At 36.7% G+C, this 17,362-nt stretch overlaps 2 protein-coding genes across 2 annotated transcripts; both read left to right on the top strand.

Moving 5' to 3' along the window:
- On the top strand, window positions 1-7,599 carry LOC116262825 (transmembrane 9 superfamily member 1). Its single transcript, XM_031642340.2, has 12 exons — window positions 1-222; window positions 1,486-1,678; window positions 4,076-4,180; window positions 4,397-4,414; window positions 4,546-4,640; window positions 4,714-4,866; window positions 5,066-5,200; window positions 5,368-5,534; window positions 6,033-6,127; window positions 6,288-6,661; window positions 6,750-7,023; window positions 7,101-7,599. The coding sequence occupies exons 1-12, from the start codon at window positions 124-126 to the stop codon at window positions 7,166-7,168; spliced, it is 1,776 nt and encodes a 591-aa protein (XP_031498200.1). The 5' UTR covers window positions 1-123; the 3' UTR covers window positions 7,169-7,599.
- Window positions 7,600-9,852: 2,253 nt separating this feature from the next.
- LOC116245644 (transmembrane 9 superfamily member 1-like) lies at window positions 9,853-16,626 on the top strand. Its single transcript, XM_031617128.2, has 12 exons — window positions 9,853-10,120; window positions 11,282-11,474; window positions 12,799-12,903; window positions 13,535-13,552; window positions 13,669-13,763; window positions 13,837-13,989; window positions 14,170-14,304; window positions 14,477-14,643; window positions 15,049-15,143; window positions 15,337-15,710; window positions 15,790-16,063; window positions 16,141-16,626. The coding sequence occupies exons 1-12, from the start codon at window positions 10,022-10,024 to the stop codon at window positions 16,206-16,208; spliced, it is 1,776 nt and encodes a 591-aa protein (XP_031472988.1). The 5' UTR covers window positions 9,853-10,021; the 3' UTR covers window positions 16,209-16,626.
- The last annotated feature ends 736 nt before the right edge of the window (window positions 16,627-17,362 follow it).

Raw genomic sequence — 17,362 nt, 5'->3', positions numbered from 1 at the left:
GATCTCCTCCTTCTCTGTGTGAGGCAACGTACTCTCTCTCTCTCTCTCTCTCTCTCTCTCTCTTTTGCTGAGAACGACGTCCTCCCGTAGCAGGTCGGAGATCCAGTGGGACAAGAGGCCGAGATGCGTCCATCGGCCGGATCCGTGTCCTTCTCAGCGCTTCTCCTTCTCCTTATTCTCGGCAACTGTGCTCCTTCGTTCGCCTCCGAGTCGGATCACAAGGTACGGGCTTCTGGCACTTGAATACTAGGGTTTCTTCTTTTTTGGTTTCTTTTGTTTTCTTGAATTTCTTTCATTTTTTCTGTGCTACTGATTTGTTCTAATGTATATGCCGTTATAGTTTTCCTTTTTATGTTATTTCAGAATTTAATTATTTGGTGTTTCTGAGTACATCTCACTTCCTGTTTTTCTTCTCCGTGTGGTGCATTGCGAGTTCTATTGTCCGATTGCTGCATTCGAGATGTTTGTTGGTTGTTTTGGGGATTGGAGATTGGATCTAAGCTACATATTCCCGATTAGTGGTCTCCGATGATCTTGGTGCTTAATCGGAGGAACAGGACTACTACCGCCCTCTTTATGGATTTTATCGAGATCGAATTTTTCAAGTTCTTTGAGTTTAGCTGTAGACCCTGTGAATCTGATATATAGAGAATGGAATTCTTCATCTCTTAAGAATTCAAGATCTGTATTGACGTTAAATTGAGTGGAAGGATCCAGTCAATTTCAAGTGATCATCTTGGTTGGTGCCTGTAGAACGGTTTACATGATCATGATCATGGACACTGCCTCGTTTCTTTGGGGAGTTCTTGTCTTAACGGATGATTGTACAGACTTTTCCATCAATAGGGGGACAAGACTTTGGTGATTCGTTGACGATGTGAAACCGACTGCGTTTGCTTTTCATTGTCCCCCCTAATCGTTTGTGACAGCAAAAATTATGCAATCATGAGTCCGTGGCCGACCTTATATCACTCTTCACGGGTCGATATATGACGCTGGTCAAAATTTTTCTCCCGCGTCTGTAGTCTGTACTGATCATCTTTTAGGAGATCTGTAACTCATGGTTTGGCACCGGTCAGATTAGCCATGGTAGAATATCATTTGAAATTCAACCGACCACTTCAAAAGGTCAAGCCATGGCAAATTGTCTCCGTATGTATTAAACTAGTTAGATGTGGTGATAATTCTGTTTACATTTGTGACCTTGGATTGCAGTCCAATATGGTTTAAAACTATTAATTCTGCCTTGATCTTCGTAGTTTTGTGCCCCAACTTTTACTTGTTTCACATCTCTTGCTATTGAATGTTTGGTTGGAGAAGTCTAAACCAGGCACTTTATTATATGTGTTCCCTTTATATGGATCATGTGGTGCTTAGTAACTTTTTCCTGTCATGTCCTCTTATTATTTCTCGATATTTGTGGATAAATAGGTTGCTAGGGTATGTTCTTGCCTTCACCGTGGTGTATTTATTTTTTGAATGCAGTATCAATCAGATGAACCAGTGACGCTTTGGGTAAACAAGGTTGGACCTTATAATAATCCTCAAGAAACATACAACTACTATAGTCTTCCATTTTGCCAACCTGCTGGTAATTCTGCACACAAATGGGGTGGTCTTGGTGAGGTTCTTGGTGGAAATGAACTTATTGACAGCCAGATCGACATAAAGTTTAGAAGTATGTTAGTTCACCTTTATGTGCATTTTACCTTTCTTACCTGGAAAATAACTCTATATTCAGTCTCTACTTTTATCTGTTTGAACTTTGAACACAGTTATACCTGTTAAAAATTGTCTTGAGATCTCTTACCTGGAAAATAACTCTACATTCGGTCTACTTGTATCTGTTTGGAGTTTGGATACAGTTATACCTGTTAAAAATTTCTTAAGAGCTAAGGCTCTATCAATTAGTTCTAGCCATGTTCTGAAGTATTAGATGCTTCTTTGTAAAATTCCACTGTAATAATTGAATTAGGTTATAACTCTCAATTCTTTGTAGTGTCGAGACGAGGAAATTAATTTTGGAGAGAACAATTTTAATAATATGCTTCTTCCTTTTGTGAAGAACAAGAAAGGGGTATTTGAAATTCCATTCTGACTTAACCTGATATCCTCAGGCTTAGTTCAGATGCCATGACCTTCTTCCAATCTGTTGCTGAATCAGACCACTTTCCATGTGAAACTAGAATTCTTTTAACCTAAACTTGGCTAGGTTGAGGCCCTAGATTCAATAAAGCTTGAAATGTGGTGTCGAAATGCTGCCTTATCAATTTCTCAGATTTAAGATGTCAAGCTCTTAGCACACCTTGAGACCAACAATCTTCCAAATCATCTGCCTGGCTGAGGGATTGGCTTAAAAGTCCCTTGTGTTGAAGAAGGTCAAGAGCTCAATATCTGGGGTCAGGGGAGCTTCTCTTGGCATAATTGGAGTGGTGTTGGCTTGGCACCCTGATTGGCATATTTTAACACTGTGTGCTCCTAGCTTCATTAAAATTAAAATAAAAAATATGGGCTATGCTTTATGAACAAACTCTAGCTACATTCCCTGCAAGATATCTTTTCTTAATGTGTAACAATTTAACTTATCTCTCCTAGATAGAAATTGCTGCTCCAGTGACTTCTTTACCCTAGAAAAGGGTCTGCCAGTAAAGAACAATTCCGAGTGCATAATCTGTATAAAGATTTCTTTGACAACACCAAGTGTTGTTATACTTTGCATCCTTTCCAATCTTACATGACAAGTACTCCTTTGCATTCATTAGAACGTCTAAACCTGGGCAGCACCATGTCCATACTTGTGCTCTTTTTGCAATCTCAATCTGATTCTTATGATTCATCTATTGCCAGCATTGCTTTTGGCAACTTCTTAGCGAGGTCCTTTTTTTTTTCCAGAATGTGGGTTTCTTCAGAAATTTCAAAAGATCCCCCAAGTTGAAAGAATCTAAAGTGAAATAAAAAAAACCTTGGAATGATGGGCACATTGTACAAAAATATAAATAAGCTGCCACTAAAGGCTTTTGAACAGAGTCGCATATGTGCTTTTTGGGTTTCTTTTGGGCCTTTGGCAAGGTTTTTCTTGACTATTAAACAGGAAGTTCTGTTCTTCTAGAGAAAATCTTGGGAATTTAGAAAATTTGAACATAGAAATAATAAAATTTTCGTTTTTCTAATAATTGTCTGACAAATTGAACACGATTGAAAAGAGTTGTGAAAATATTAAAATACAAAATTTGGTACATTAAAATTTTTGTTTCTGAAAAGGGGAAAAAGGTTCATTGTTTTCATTCTTCTGATGTTTCCAAATATCTTGATTTATTTGTTTTTTGAGTTTTTTTTATTCTTCCTTTTCTTTATTTTTTTATTGGAACAAATCAGCGAGATTTTTCATGATGCTTCTTATATAAAAGACTCTAAAAAAATAGACATGCACTTCAAATATATAAAAAAGAATTTCTTTTAGATACTTGCAACAACACCCTGATATTTTTTGCAGTAATTTCAGCGTATACCCGCAGATGTTTGGATGTACAATGTTATCCTGAAGAAAGATGGTATGTTCATAAAGAATAATTCTGAGTTTGTATCTATAAAATGTCTAGCTTGACAGGGCCCAATGAATGTTGCACTTGGTATTCATTCCTGTCTTACATAAAGTACTCCATGGCATTTCATTTGAAATTGTGAAACCTGTCCAACAGCACATTCTTACTTTTGTACTCCTTTGTCAATCTTGATCTTTATGAACACAATTTCATGGTAAGGCTTTCCTTCATTTTTTTCCTTTTTTCTTTTGAAATCATTTTAAGTTACCAAACTAAAAAAAAAATATAAAAAGAGCAGAAAAGTCATTGTGATAATAGGAATGGCAAGAATATAAACTATAAAGAAACCATGAAAGTTTTCTAAGATACAAAAGGAACAAAAGAAGGAAAGTGTCCAGGTATGGATATCTGCATCGATGAACAAAATATGCCTATCCACTTCTCATACTTGTGGCTTTATATAATTTTACCATAGGTTTTTTTTTTTCTTCCTTTCAAGTTGCATGCGAATTTTTGACATTTTTGCTTTGCAGAGAATGTTGATCAGACACCAATTTGTGAACTTGAGCTCGATGCTGCAAAAGTGAAGCAGTTTAAAGAAGCAATAGAGAATAGTTATTGGTTTGAGTTTTTCATGGGTATGTGATAGGCTTTTCTTTCTTCTTTATTCATAAATCCTGCTAAGGTGTTCACCAATTTAACATAAAATGAAGAATGATTTTTTACTTATTTTCATTGAGCAGTCACTACTAATTGTTCACATTTACTCATTTATTTCCTTTGATCTACTTCTTGACTGGTTACCTGTTTTTTCTTCCTGCTGTGCCGCTGGCATGCACTGGTGATGAGTGCAGATGACTTGCCTTTATGGGGTACGTTGTGCCTTTTCTCTGTCAATTCTATATTGGCTGCCCTGATTCCTTCATGTTCTTGCCTGAGCTTTCCATTTTCCACATTGATTTCCCCAATGAGTGAATTAGTTTTTGTTTATATTCTTGGTCAGGCTTTGTTGGTGAGCTTCATTCTGATAGAAGCAATGACAATAGGCATATGCTTTGGACACACAAGAGTATTTTGGTTCAATATAATGGTGATCAGGTTTGTATACATGGCGTACTCTTTATTTCTTCTTATATTCGCTATTTGTTGAGATAAATTCATGTTTTTTCAGATTATTCATGTAAATCTTACACAAGAAAGTCCTAAATCTCTGGAAGCTGGAAAGACATTGGAACTCACCTATTCAGTCAAATGGGTCTCCACCAATGTTACCTTTGCACATCGTTTTGATGTTTACCTGGATTATCCTTTCTTTGAGCATCAGGTGAATGAAGGAACTGAGCTTTATTAATAAAGTTTTTTTGTTTCTTTACTTCTTTCACATAGTGAAGCAATTTTCTGAATGTTGTGGGTTAACTTATGCAAATTATACTAATGTGTTTGTCATGCTAGATCACCAATCTGTGAGGATTTTACATCACAAGGTTAATTATCTTGCATTGAACTTTGGTTTCATCGTGCAGATTCATTGGTTTTCCATTTTCAATTCTTTCATGATGGTCATTTTCCTCACTGGTTTAGTCTCCATGATATTAATGCGGACTCTCAGAAATGACTATGCCAAGTATGCTCGAGAAGATGATGATCTAGAAACTTTGGTGAGCTCTCAACTTCTCTCTAACAACCTTTTCGTCTTTATTTATTTCTGTCCTGAGGTGCAAATTCTTCCTGTCAAGATTATGCTTTTTTGTAAAAAAGCTTGCGGACATTTTCCCGACAAACTTACTGTAGCAAGCTACCTAACCTAGTTTTGTTGGAATATCAGGAAAGGGATGTAAGTGAAGAATCTGGATGGAAGCTGGTGCATGGTGATGTTTTCAGGCCTGCTCGTAATTTGGTTTTGCTTTCAGCACTTGTGGGTACTGGTGCACAGCTTGCAATGCTGGTTCTTCTTGTCATCTTGTTGGCTATTATTGGCATGTTGTATATAGGGTATGCTAAACTGAAATTTGCGTGTCCATTTTGCTTGTGATGTTTTATCCTGGCTCTTTGTTATGGAATTGGCTTAATTTTGCTATGTCTACCATTTCTTCCATTACTTTTCCCCCATAAGATTAGTTTCCTTTTCCACTAACTTTTGGGCATGGATACTGCAACATTGTGGGACTCCCCTGTCTTCGCACCTGTCCTTGGGCAATATTTGCTGCTGGGCTGGTTGGCATGTTTATCTTCTTGTCAAGTTTCAAGTAGCCTATCATTTGATGCTCTGGTCCGTCTGAACTCAAGGGAAGCACAATATGCAGTATGGTGCATAATTGTCATGTAGCTCTCCTTGACTTTGATGGATGTGCATTTACTTGTGCTCTCAGGAAAGAGAGCTCCAATCTGACATTGTGTTTAGGGCAAACATGATAGCTCGTATTGCCCTCCAGTTTTATTATATTGTAGAGAATAGCTTCTTGCGTCATCTGATGTATCCTAAATATGCAGGAGAGGAGCTATTGTCACCACATTTATTGTTTGTTATGCACTGACCTCTTTCATTGCTGGTTACGTAAGTGGAGGGCTTTATTCACGAAATGGTGGTATGTTTATTCATGAATAAGCATTCATTTAAACTGATGTTAAAGTAAATGCTGAAATACAGTTTTCTCTGCATGTGTATGGGACTTCATCTAATTGATGTATCTTATGTTTATTTTTCATATGCGTCTCTTCTGACCTCTTTAGTCTTGAAACTGTCAGGAAAAAGTTGGATCAAATCAATGATTCTCACAGCTTCACTTTTCCCATTCCTGTGCTGTGGAATTGGTTTCATCCTCAACACAATTGCTATATTCTATGGTTCCTTGGCTGCTATTCCCTTTGGAACGATGGTAGTTGTGTTTATCATCTGGGCTTTCATTTCATTTCCTCTTGCTCTTCTTGGTACGGTTGTTGGTAGAAACTGGAGTGGGGCCCCAAATAACCCATGCCGTGTCAAGACCATTCCCCGTCCCATTCCTGAAAAGAAATGGTATCTAACACCTTCGGTTGTTTCTCTTATGGGTGGCCTTCTTCCTTTTGGAAGCATATTCATTGAGATGTACTTTGTATTCACATCCTTCTGGAATTACAAGGTATATAGCTTATTCTTTGGTTTGCCTGTATATGTGAGTTCCAGATTGTTTTTCTTTTCTTCATACATAATATTTACTTGCTATGCAGGTGTACTACGTGTATGGTTTCATGCTGCTGGTATTCCTGATCCTTGTTATTGTGACTGTCTGTGTCACAATCGTGGGCACATATTTCTTGTTAAATGCTGAAAACTATCATTGGCAATGGACGTCATTCTTCTCTGCAGCATCAACGGCTGTCTATGTTTACCTGTACTCCATATATTACTATTATGTTAAAACGAAGATGTCAGGCTTCTTCCAGACCAGCTTCTATTTTGGCTACACGCTCATGTTTTGTCTTGGTCTGGGGATCCTTTGTGGTGAGTAATCCTATTCAGTTTCCAATTTCTGTTATCTCTTAGACTGGGGTTGTCTTAACTTTTGACGATTACAACAGGGGCTGTTGGCTATCTTGGGTCAACCTTGTTTGTGAGGAGGATCTACAGGAACATCAAGTGTGACTAGGTCATGGCTGAGAAAGGATCCAGGTTGTGATTTCTGTGGAAGAAAAGAGGTGAACTTGTGTGCGGACTGTCATTCATTTGGTACTTGAACATCTAAGCGTTTCGCTGCTTCAGGAATCTCAGGATTTTGGAAGATTATGCTAGTCTCTGAGAGAATTTTCTGAGCTGCGGTGCATGAAATTTTCACTGTTCACTGCTAATGGCAAATCTCTCTCCCCCACCTCTCTCTCTCTCTCCCTCTGGGCGGTAGGGATGTGGCCTCAATCGAAGCAAAACTACCTATTTTTGCCTTTATGTAGTGATAGGGTTTTTCTTTGACTGTTTGTAATCTTAGGTTACAAATGTATCACACATTTTTGTGCTTCCATTGAAGTTGACATCATGAGAAACATTATTAATCTTAATTATGCAAAGTGATGGTTCTTATGTTCAGCACGGAGCTTTGACATTTTTTGCTTTTCTTTTTCGGGGTAATGAGAGCTAAGTAAAAAGGACTGATTCTGATTCACCAATTTCAGTCAAATATGGCAAACGCAGCCAATTGCATAACTGCACACCACTGTCGACTTAACTTTACATGGATTATGAATTTATACTTTTATTAGTTTAAATCTCATTAACAATTTATTTTTTGTACTAGAATACGTAGTATAGAGAGAGAGAGAGAGAGAGAGAGAGAGAGATGCACTTTAAACGAGTCTCATAAGCAGCTCTTTCATTTTTAGCATTGTTAGTTTATTTTCTCAAAGATTACTGTATTACGTTCAAAAAATTATTAATCTATGAAACGAATGATATTTTTTAAATATTTAGTTGAAATTTCATAGAATTTGAGAATAAAAAGTTCGAAATTTATTTACTTCTAATAGTCATCTTACATGTTCAATAACATGTTATTTTTATTTACTTTTTTAAGCATGAAAATAATTGCCTTTTTAAAAAACTCAGTAACAATATAGGCATTGGTTGTGTGTGTGTCAGTGACGAAAACAATACCCATTAAAATCTTGTTAAAAGAAGAGTTTATATATATGCATGCTAATATGTTTATAAATATTAATTGACGTAAAATGTGTCTTAGTTCAAGTTGTTTTTAAGAAAAATATTGATTTTTCTACTATTAAAAAATCAATGTCATAAGAGCTATTCATTTTTTTATTACTATAGAAACACGTTAAACTCAATTTATGACTTGGTGTTCTATTCCCATCAAAACATTCGTAAGATCAATATCTATACGGTTATATTATAGAAAAAGGAATTTAATAATTGGTTTTGAGTGTTTGGTTTTTGACCTTGATCTAGTGGTTGGAATGTACCAATTACTATATATATATATAAAAGGTATGTTGCTCTGAGTAATACTTAATACTTGAAGCAAGTTTGACTCGATGCTCAGTGTGAGACTAGATGTTTAAGATGGGATTGAAAGTTCTGAAATGCCTGCAACTCGAATCACGATATACTGGGACAAAAGTTTTTAAATGCCTTGATTTTCTTAGTTGGTGCTCAATGAACCCCAGTATATGGTAAGTGAAGGAAAGGAAAAAGAAGCAAATTTGAGGTGTTACAGATATGATTTCGCAGCACCAACATACGACCTCATTGCAGGTCTTAGAAAGAGTTGATGAGATTCTTCATTGCAGGTTTTAATGGAGGATTGTTCAAGGGACAAACGGCTTAAAAATTCAAGCACAACTATGATAGAGAAATTTTGGTATAAAGGGAATGAAGAAAAAAAAAAAAAGCTTTGGTATAAGTTTCCCATATGCATACCACATGATACATATATTATGTAAAGTAGAATGATTTTTCTTTAATGTAAAGTAGAATGTAAACAAACGATATCAATCCTAACAGGCATAGCTTGTTCCTTGAATTGCTCAATTAACATAGTGATTCGAACTTCATCTTGCTAGAGCTCTCAAGCTTATCAGATACAGAATTAGAAAACACAATGAGCCTTATGAGCTCGTCTGATTGGTCGAACAGAGTCCTTGTTCTAGAATGAAATGTATTGTTCCAAAGCTGAAGAAGAAGTCCAAAACAGAATTTTAAAAACAAAAAAAAAATCCCAAAATATCTCAACTACATCTTTTTTTTTCCAGTGCATATCTGTTGGGCACTCCCATTGTCTTCTATCTGTTTTATGTGTAGAACAAAAATACTTGGGCGGTTTAAAAATTGTCCTTGAAGAACAAACTCTAGCATTTCTCTCAATCAAACAAATTTCTTTTGTCTTATGAGTTTATAAGCATGTCATAGAAAATAGGCAAGAATTAACTTATTATCTGAACATGCATATTAGTGGGCATGTAATAACTTGGGCTCTTTCTCTCTCTACCCCAAGCTAATTGTTGAAGCAAGTCTAGTTATTGGTTTGACGTCGAACCAAGAATTAGTAGAATCTCTGGTTCGATTATTGTGGGCATCAAAGCTGGGGAGAGAGTCATAAGCTACTGGAATCAATTTTCAGTCGTGCTGCAACTTTGTAGACGATGAAACAGGAATTGCAAGACAGGTTTCTATCTGTTACTGTAATTAGTAGGCAAAGCAGTGACATCTACAAGCAGAAAAGTTAGCGACAGGAAGACTGTTTTTGAAATTGTGAACAAAAGATTGAGCTTTTACGCAAATTGGAAGAAGACGGGCAGAAGAGTAAAATTGGGAGAACGGAGAGTCGTCAAGGATCTCCTCCTTCTCAGTTCTCCCTCCCCTTCTCTCTCTCGTTTCCTCTCTTCGTGGGTTCTCTGTCAGAGGCAGCACAGTTGTTCTCTCTCTCTCTCTCTCTCTCGCTGAGCAGTAGCCCGTCTTCTCGTAGCAGGCAGGAGATCCGGCGAGACAAAGGGCCGAGATGCGTTCATCCGTGGGATCCCCCTCGCTCTGGGGGCTTCTGCTTCTCCTCCTCCTCGGCAGCTGTGCTCCCTGTTCCGCCTCGGAGTCGGATCACAGGGTACGGGATCCTATCGATTTTGAATGCTCGGGTTTTCTTTTAAGTTTCTTTTGTTTTAGTAGTTTTTTCTTTTTTGCAAGGGCTTTTCCGTTAATGGTTCCTTGTGATCTGTCCATTTGTTAATTTTTTGGTTTTGTCTGGTGCAAAAATTAGATGGCTTGGTGCTATTGAATATATCAGTTTGCTTTTTCGGCGTGCATTTTTTAGCTCTGTTTTGGGGTTGTTGCTCTTTAGGTGTTTTTGCTTTTGGGGTTAGATCTAAGCTACATGTTGCTGACTGTTCGCCTCCATGGGTTGTGGTTTCGGGATTTCTCTGAATTTCGGTGTTGCTGCCCAATTCGAAGAGTGGGACTACTCCCAACTATCTTTCTGGATTTTAACCAGACGGAATTTATAATGCCGTTCGCGCTTTATCTACAGGCTTCGTGAATCTGATATATATTCGTTTATCTGGAATTTAAGATCTATGGTTACCAAATAACGATCCAATCAGTTCCATTGGCACATGTAAGTGTTCATGGTCCTAGCCGTTGGCAGTCTTTATTGGGGCGTTGTTTTGTCTTAAAACGTACAACTGTGTAGGAATTGCGGTCGTTGCAGACACAAGTCATTTCTGGCTGATTGAAGATGAAATGCCAACTGCTTTTCGTTTTAATTACTCCTGCTACCCTTTTCTATGACAGCAAAGTTGTATAGCATAAGTCTCACCTTATGTAGCAGGTTATGGGACAATGTATAACACAAGCTAAACTTGGTGCTGGATTTATGTGTATCGCAGTTGAGAAAAGCTGATTGTGTCATAGAACACCCCATGATTTTACACCAGTCAAACTAGTCACGGTAGGAAATTATTTGAAATTCAACAACCTTTTGCAAGGATGTTAGACGACTCAGGCCAGTGTGATTTAGAATTTTTCATTCTTTCATAGACATTTGATGTATTAATATTATAGTTGTCCACCATGCAGAAAGAAAAAGTTTTTGCTTGGCAATTGAGGCCAAACGTGTTATTAAATATGTTCCCTTTGGATGGATCATGTCATCGTTAGCAACTTTTTCTGTCTGGTCTTCAGACTGTTTCTTAATGTTTTTGAAGAATAGGGTGCTTAGACTGTTTTCTTATCTTAACTCTTGGTGCTTTCATTTTTTTCTCCAATGCAGTATCAGTTGGAAGAACCAGTGACACTTTGGGTAAACAAGGTTGGACCTTATAATAATCCTCAGGAAACGTATAACTACTATAGCCTTCCATTTTGCCACCCAGCTGGCAATGCTGCACACAAATGGGGTGGTCTTGGTGAGGTTCTTGGAGGGAATGAACTCATTGACAGCCAGATCGACATAAAATTTAGAAGTATGTTGACATATCTTTGTGTGGAATTTATTGTTCTTACGTTGAGAATAACTCCCATGTAGAGATTACCTCTTTCTGTTTGAAAACACTTATGCTCTTCAAAACTTTTTAATCCATTTTTTTTAGTCTTAGCCATATGTGGACCCTTCTTCACAAAGTTCTATTTTGGTACTTGAGTTAGATTATAATTCTTAATTCTATAATGGCCAAGAGATAAAAAGTAATTTTCCAGATACAAAAGTCACAATGTTATGTCTCCTCCTTCTGTGAGAAGAAATATAGGTATTCGAAAACCTCAGATCTGATTTGTTCTATGTTCCTCGGACTTGATGTCAAGGGCTATCTTTCTCTCCCACTCCGAGGATATAAGCCTCTTGCAAATGTCCAGAAAATGTGCTGGATACCTGACTTGGGTAAGATATCACACCCTTCTTTTGCTAAAATTGGAGTTTTGGTCTCAACTCTCAAGATCCTTACATCAGGGTCCACTCATACATTTGATAATGAGGTTAATATCCCTTGTTCAGTTGGATATGTATAGCAAGAAGTTATCTAGGGATAGGTGATATTCATTATATGCATGGATGCTTATGTGGAACCAAGTCTGAATCTGAATCCAATTGGATGTCATTTCCTAAATCTGAAACTAAATTTGTTTTTTTATTATTGTTTGATGACCTTTTCATATCCAACTTATGTAATATGGTTTGGTTTGACATTCAATTCGAACCCAATCCATTGCTATCCATAATGATTCTGACAACGTTGGGGACTCAAAGTAGTAGCTTAGGAACTTGTTGCTGATTTTGAATATCTTAGCACATTGGTGATGCCTTGTGGCTCCTAAATTTGAGATAGATGTTTGTGCATAGTCATCATGGTGGTATACACCTTTTTCCTTTTCTAGCTTAGATCCTTGATTTCTAACAAGGATATGAAATCTTATATTTGAATTATGCAAGGATTACACCATGGATTTGTAAATTTTTCATCTTAAGATTCACAGATCTCAAGTCCCTCTTGGCATGAGATCCATGAAATTAAGTTGTGATCTTAAACCTACGGTTTTCAAATCCACAGTTTGTTATAAGTTTACAACCATAGATTTAAGGTGGATGCCTTTCTAAATCAGACCCTTGAATGAAAGAACCAGGGTGATCAAATGCCTCCTCAGTGTCTCATTGTTTATGAAACTTCCGTTTCCTACCAAGCATGCATATTCATGTCTCAACCTGTCCATGTATGATTTAACATAGTTGTGGACAGTTTTTATTTTTCTTTCTTGTTTTGAGTTGCAGACAGTTTTTGACACTTTGCTTTCCAGAGAATATTGATCGTACATCAATTTGTGTACTTGAGCTGGATGCTCCCAAAGTGAAGCAGTTCAAAGAAGCAATAGAGAATAGTTATTGGTTCGAGTTTTTCATGGGTATGTTACAGGATTATTTATTTCTATGCATGATTAGACATTCTATCAATCTTTCATGGGATTAGTGCAAAACAAAGAATGCCTGATTCTAATTTTTATGCTACTGTCTCAAGTTTTAGGTTGTCCCATTGTGACAGATATAGCTGCTTATTAAAAAAAATCACAAATAAGAAGGTAAATAAAGAAAAATGAAAAAAGTGAAAAGATTGCGACACTTTGAAAAAATATGCCAAAATGAGATATCCTGTTTTTTCACATTTCTCCTTTTTCTTCAAAAAAGAATATTATTTTAAATTTTTGGATGTTTCTTTTAATATCTCAATAACTATTTGAATTTGGTCAATGTTTTTGAAAGAATTAGAAAAACTCAAATTTTTTCATGGTTTTTAGTTAGCTTTATATTTTTAATTTTTTCAATTTTTAATACTCTCGCTTTTTCTGAGATAAACAAACTTCCCGATTAACACCCAATGAAAACCTGACAATGGTACCTGTGACAATACTTTAGTTTTTCTCGATAAAGCAAGTTGCTACTGTTAGTTTATTCTTCATTCCTTTATTTGCTTATGTTGTTAACCTTTTTTCTATTTATTTCTGGACTCCTCTGGCATGCGCTGATGATGAGGTGCAGATGACTTGCCTTTATGGGGTATGTTATCTCTCTCTGTGAATGATGTATTGGTTTTCATAATTCCTCCGTTTTTACTGTATGAGTTGTCCTGTTGATTGCACTAAATATGTGAATTGTGGTATTTTCTTTGTCAGGTTTTGTTGGTGAGCTTCATTCTGATAGAAGCAATGACAATAGACATATGCTTTGGACACATAAGAATATTTTGATTCAGTACAATGGTGATCAGGTTTGTACGAACACCATTTTCTTTGTTTCTTCTTGTGCTCCCTGTTTGTTGAGATAAATTCATGTTTTTGCAGATTATTCATGTAAATCTTACACAAGAAAGTGCAAAGTCTTTGGAAGCAGGAAAGACATTGGAACTTACTTATTCGGTCAAATGGGTCTCAACTAATGTTACGTTTGCACATCGTTTTGATGTTTACCTGGATTATCCTTTCTTTGAGCACCAGGTGAATGAAGGAAGATTTGTACTAAGACAATTATTTGTTTCTTTTCTTCTTTTGCCATTTTTCCCAACTTTGAGAATTTCTGTTATTTTTGCTATCTTGCCTTCAACCCATTTCTTGTGCCACCTGACATTACATCAGTAGGTACATTTATCTTCCACTAAAATTGGTTTTGTCATGCAGATTCATTGGTTTTCCATCTTCAATTCATTCATGATGGTCATTTTCCTCACTGGTTTAGTTTTCATGATATTAATGCGAACTCTCAGAAATGACTACGCAAAGTATGCTCGAGAAGATGATGACCTGGAGACTTTGGTGAACTCTCAACTCCTCTTTAATTGTCTCTTTTTCATCTGTTTTTTTTTGTTTTTGTTTTAGAGGTGTAAATTCCTCTTCTCAAGTGTATTACTTTTAAGAAAATCTTGTTGAGGGTCTCCTGACCACCTCATTGTGGCAGGCTGCCTAATTCAGTTTTGTTGGAATACAGGAAAGGGATGTAAACGAAGAATCTGGATGGAAGCTGGTGCATGGTGATGTTTTCAGGCCTGCTCGTAATTTGGTTTTGCTTTCAGCACTTGTGGGTACCGGTGCACAGCTTGCAATGCTGGTTCTTCTTGTCATCGTGTTGGCCATTATTGGGATGTTGTACATAGGGTATGCTAAGTTTAAATCTTGATTGCCATTTGTGATGCTTGCTTTGCCACTTTAACATTGTCTCTCATGTTACTGGAGTTCATTCCTCTTGGATTACTTGCTTTTATTCTTTTCCTTTGCACTTCTTGGAAGCACTTTCTAACCCTTGGGAATGCAAGTCTGTGATATTCATCTCTCAACTATCCACATCTCAACCTGTAAACTGAAAAATTGAGGTCAAGAATTAGAAATTTAGAATAACTTTTAAACTGAAAATTAGGTGAAAGAAAAATAAAAGATCAAGACATTTATTTCATTTGAGGTGATGATCTCCTTGCCATATGTAGTTGTCCTATATTTCCCCATTGTATTTTCTTCCTGTTTGGAATTGTTTATTGTTGTCCCTGATATGCCCTAAATATGCAGGAGAGGAGCTATTGTCACTACATTCATTGTCTGCTATGCATTGACCTCTTTCATTTCTGGCTATGTCAGTGGGGGACTTTATTCTCGAAATGGTGGTATGTTCATTCATAGTTTTTATTTCTTAAACTAACATAGAGATATATACTGAAATATGCTTTTTACTTTCTTCTTTAAAATTTAATAATGTATTTGCGTGTGTATATACATGCATACTTTATTAATCCCTGTTCTCATGTTTATATTTAATGTGTGCCTCTTCTGACCTCTTTACTCCTGAAACCTTGTCAGGGAAAAACTGGATCAAGTCAATGATCCTCACAGCTTCTCTTTTTCCATTTATGTGCTTTGGCATCGGCTTCATCCTCAATACAATTGCTATATTTTATGGATCTTTGGCTGCTATCCCCTTTGGAACAATGGTAGTTGTGTTTATCATCTGGGCTTTCATTTCATTTCCTCTTGCACTTCTGGGTACAGTTGTTGGGAGGAATTGGAGTGGGACCCCAAATAATCCTTGCCGTGTTAAGACCATTCCTCGTCCAATTCCTGAAAAGAAGTGGTATCTGACACCTTCTGTTGTTTCTCTTATGGGTGGCCTGCTTCCCTTTGGAAGCATATTCATTGAGATGTACTTTGTATTCACGTCCTTCTGGAATTACAAGGTACAGCTTGCCCTTAGATATGCTAGTCTTAATATGATTTTTTTTTTCTGTTTGTACATAACTTTTACTTGCTATGCAGGTGTATTACGTATACGGTTTCATGTTGCTGGTGTTCCTGATCCTTATCATTGTGACAGTCTGCGTGACAATTGTTGGCACATATTTCTTGTTGAATGCTGAAAATTATCATTGGCAGTGGACTTCTTTCTTATCTGCAGCATCAACAGCTGTCTATGTCTACCTTTACTCCATATACTACTATTATGTGAAAACTAAGATGTCAGGATTCTTTCAGACCAGCTTCTACTTTGGCTATACACTCATGTTCTGTCTTGGTTTAGGAATCCTTTGTGGTGAGTAGTTGCTAATTTTTTTCTTTCCATTTTTCTGTTAGACTTGGGTTACCTCTAACCTTTGAGGATTAAAACAGGCGCTGTTGGCTATCTTGGGTCAACTTTGTTTGTGAGGAGAATCTACAGAAACATCAAGTGTGACTAGGTGCCGAGATTCGAACAGCTTGTGATTGTTAAGGAGACAAGTGGTCAGCTTTCATGCAGAAAAATGTCATCCATTTGGTATTTGAATATCTAACCTTTGAGCTTCAAAAATCCCTGGATTTTGGAAGATGTATGTTGGTATGTGAGACTTCTCCAGGGTGGGGTACACGAATTCTTCACTGCTAACGGTGAATCTCTCTCTTTCCACCAATCCTTCCCCCAAGGGATATGAGCTCAGTTGAAGCAAAATGACCTATTTTTGTCTTTATATAGGGATAGGATTTTGCTTTGACGGCTGTAATCTTAGGTCGCACAATGTATTCCACATTTTTCTGCTTCTATTGAATCCACAGAAATCATGAGAAACATGGTTAATCTTTGTTATGAAAAAATTCGAGTCATGTGCATTATTGAATCAATTGTTATTTCTTTTTTTTTTCCTTTTTCTTTAATGTTTAATGGCCTTAAATGGATACATTTTTCAGTTAAAGAATAATCTGATTGATTGCCTCAAAGCACTAATAATTGGGGGCATCGAGTTGGATTTTGCCTTTCTGACTGGAACCCAGTATTATTCTTCTGGATTTAGTAATGAAGGTAATAAAATTGAGCAATTAGGGTGTGTTTGATTCTATTTTCTCCATCGGATTCTGCTAACATTGAAATTTTGGGGGATATCTAAATTTGTATATGTATGAATTATTAGAATTGTTTATGTGCAAGTAATTAGATATGTTTCACTTTCGTGGACCAAATACAGTCCACTATTGGATCTGTCTACACAAGTATTATTGGTTGGTTAGTGTAATGGCTGCATCTGACCCCAATCTAAGCTGGTCTCATTCCTACTAGAGATTTTCACTTCGCCTCCATTTGTCAGAACCTTATTTTCGGTGGTTACATTTAGCCACTTAGCTTTTTTATATAGGGTTGTTGTAATGCTGACAGAAAACTTGTTTTGTAAAAGGCACCCCTGTTGTAGCATCGCTCTTTATGCAAAACTTTGCTCACACACATCATATTCTCTTGGCTGTCTATATATTCCATGTGCATTATTTGCTGAAGTTGACTTGTTATGTTCTGGAGAAAAAACAAAGGATTCTAGCGTATCACTAGATTTTCTCTTGCTCTTATTTTCTTGAAAATGAGATGACT

This window comes from Nymphaea colorata, chromosome 1 (assembly GCF_008831285.2).
Source record: "Nymphaea colorata isolate Beijing-Zhang1983 chromosome 1, ASM883128v2, whole genome shotgun sequence".
Classification (NCBI taxonomy): domain Eukaryota; kingdom Viridiplantae; phylum Streptophyta; class Magnoliopsida; order Nymphaeales; family Nymphaeaceae; genus Nymphaea; species Nymphaea colorata.
This window is presented reverse-complemented; position numbering and strand designations above follow the sequence as displayed.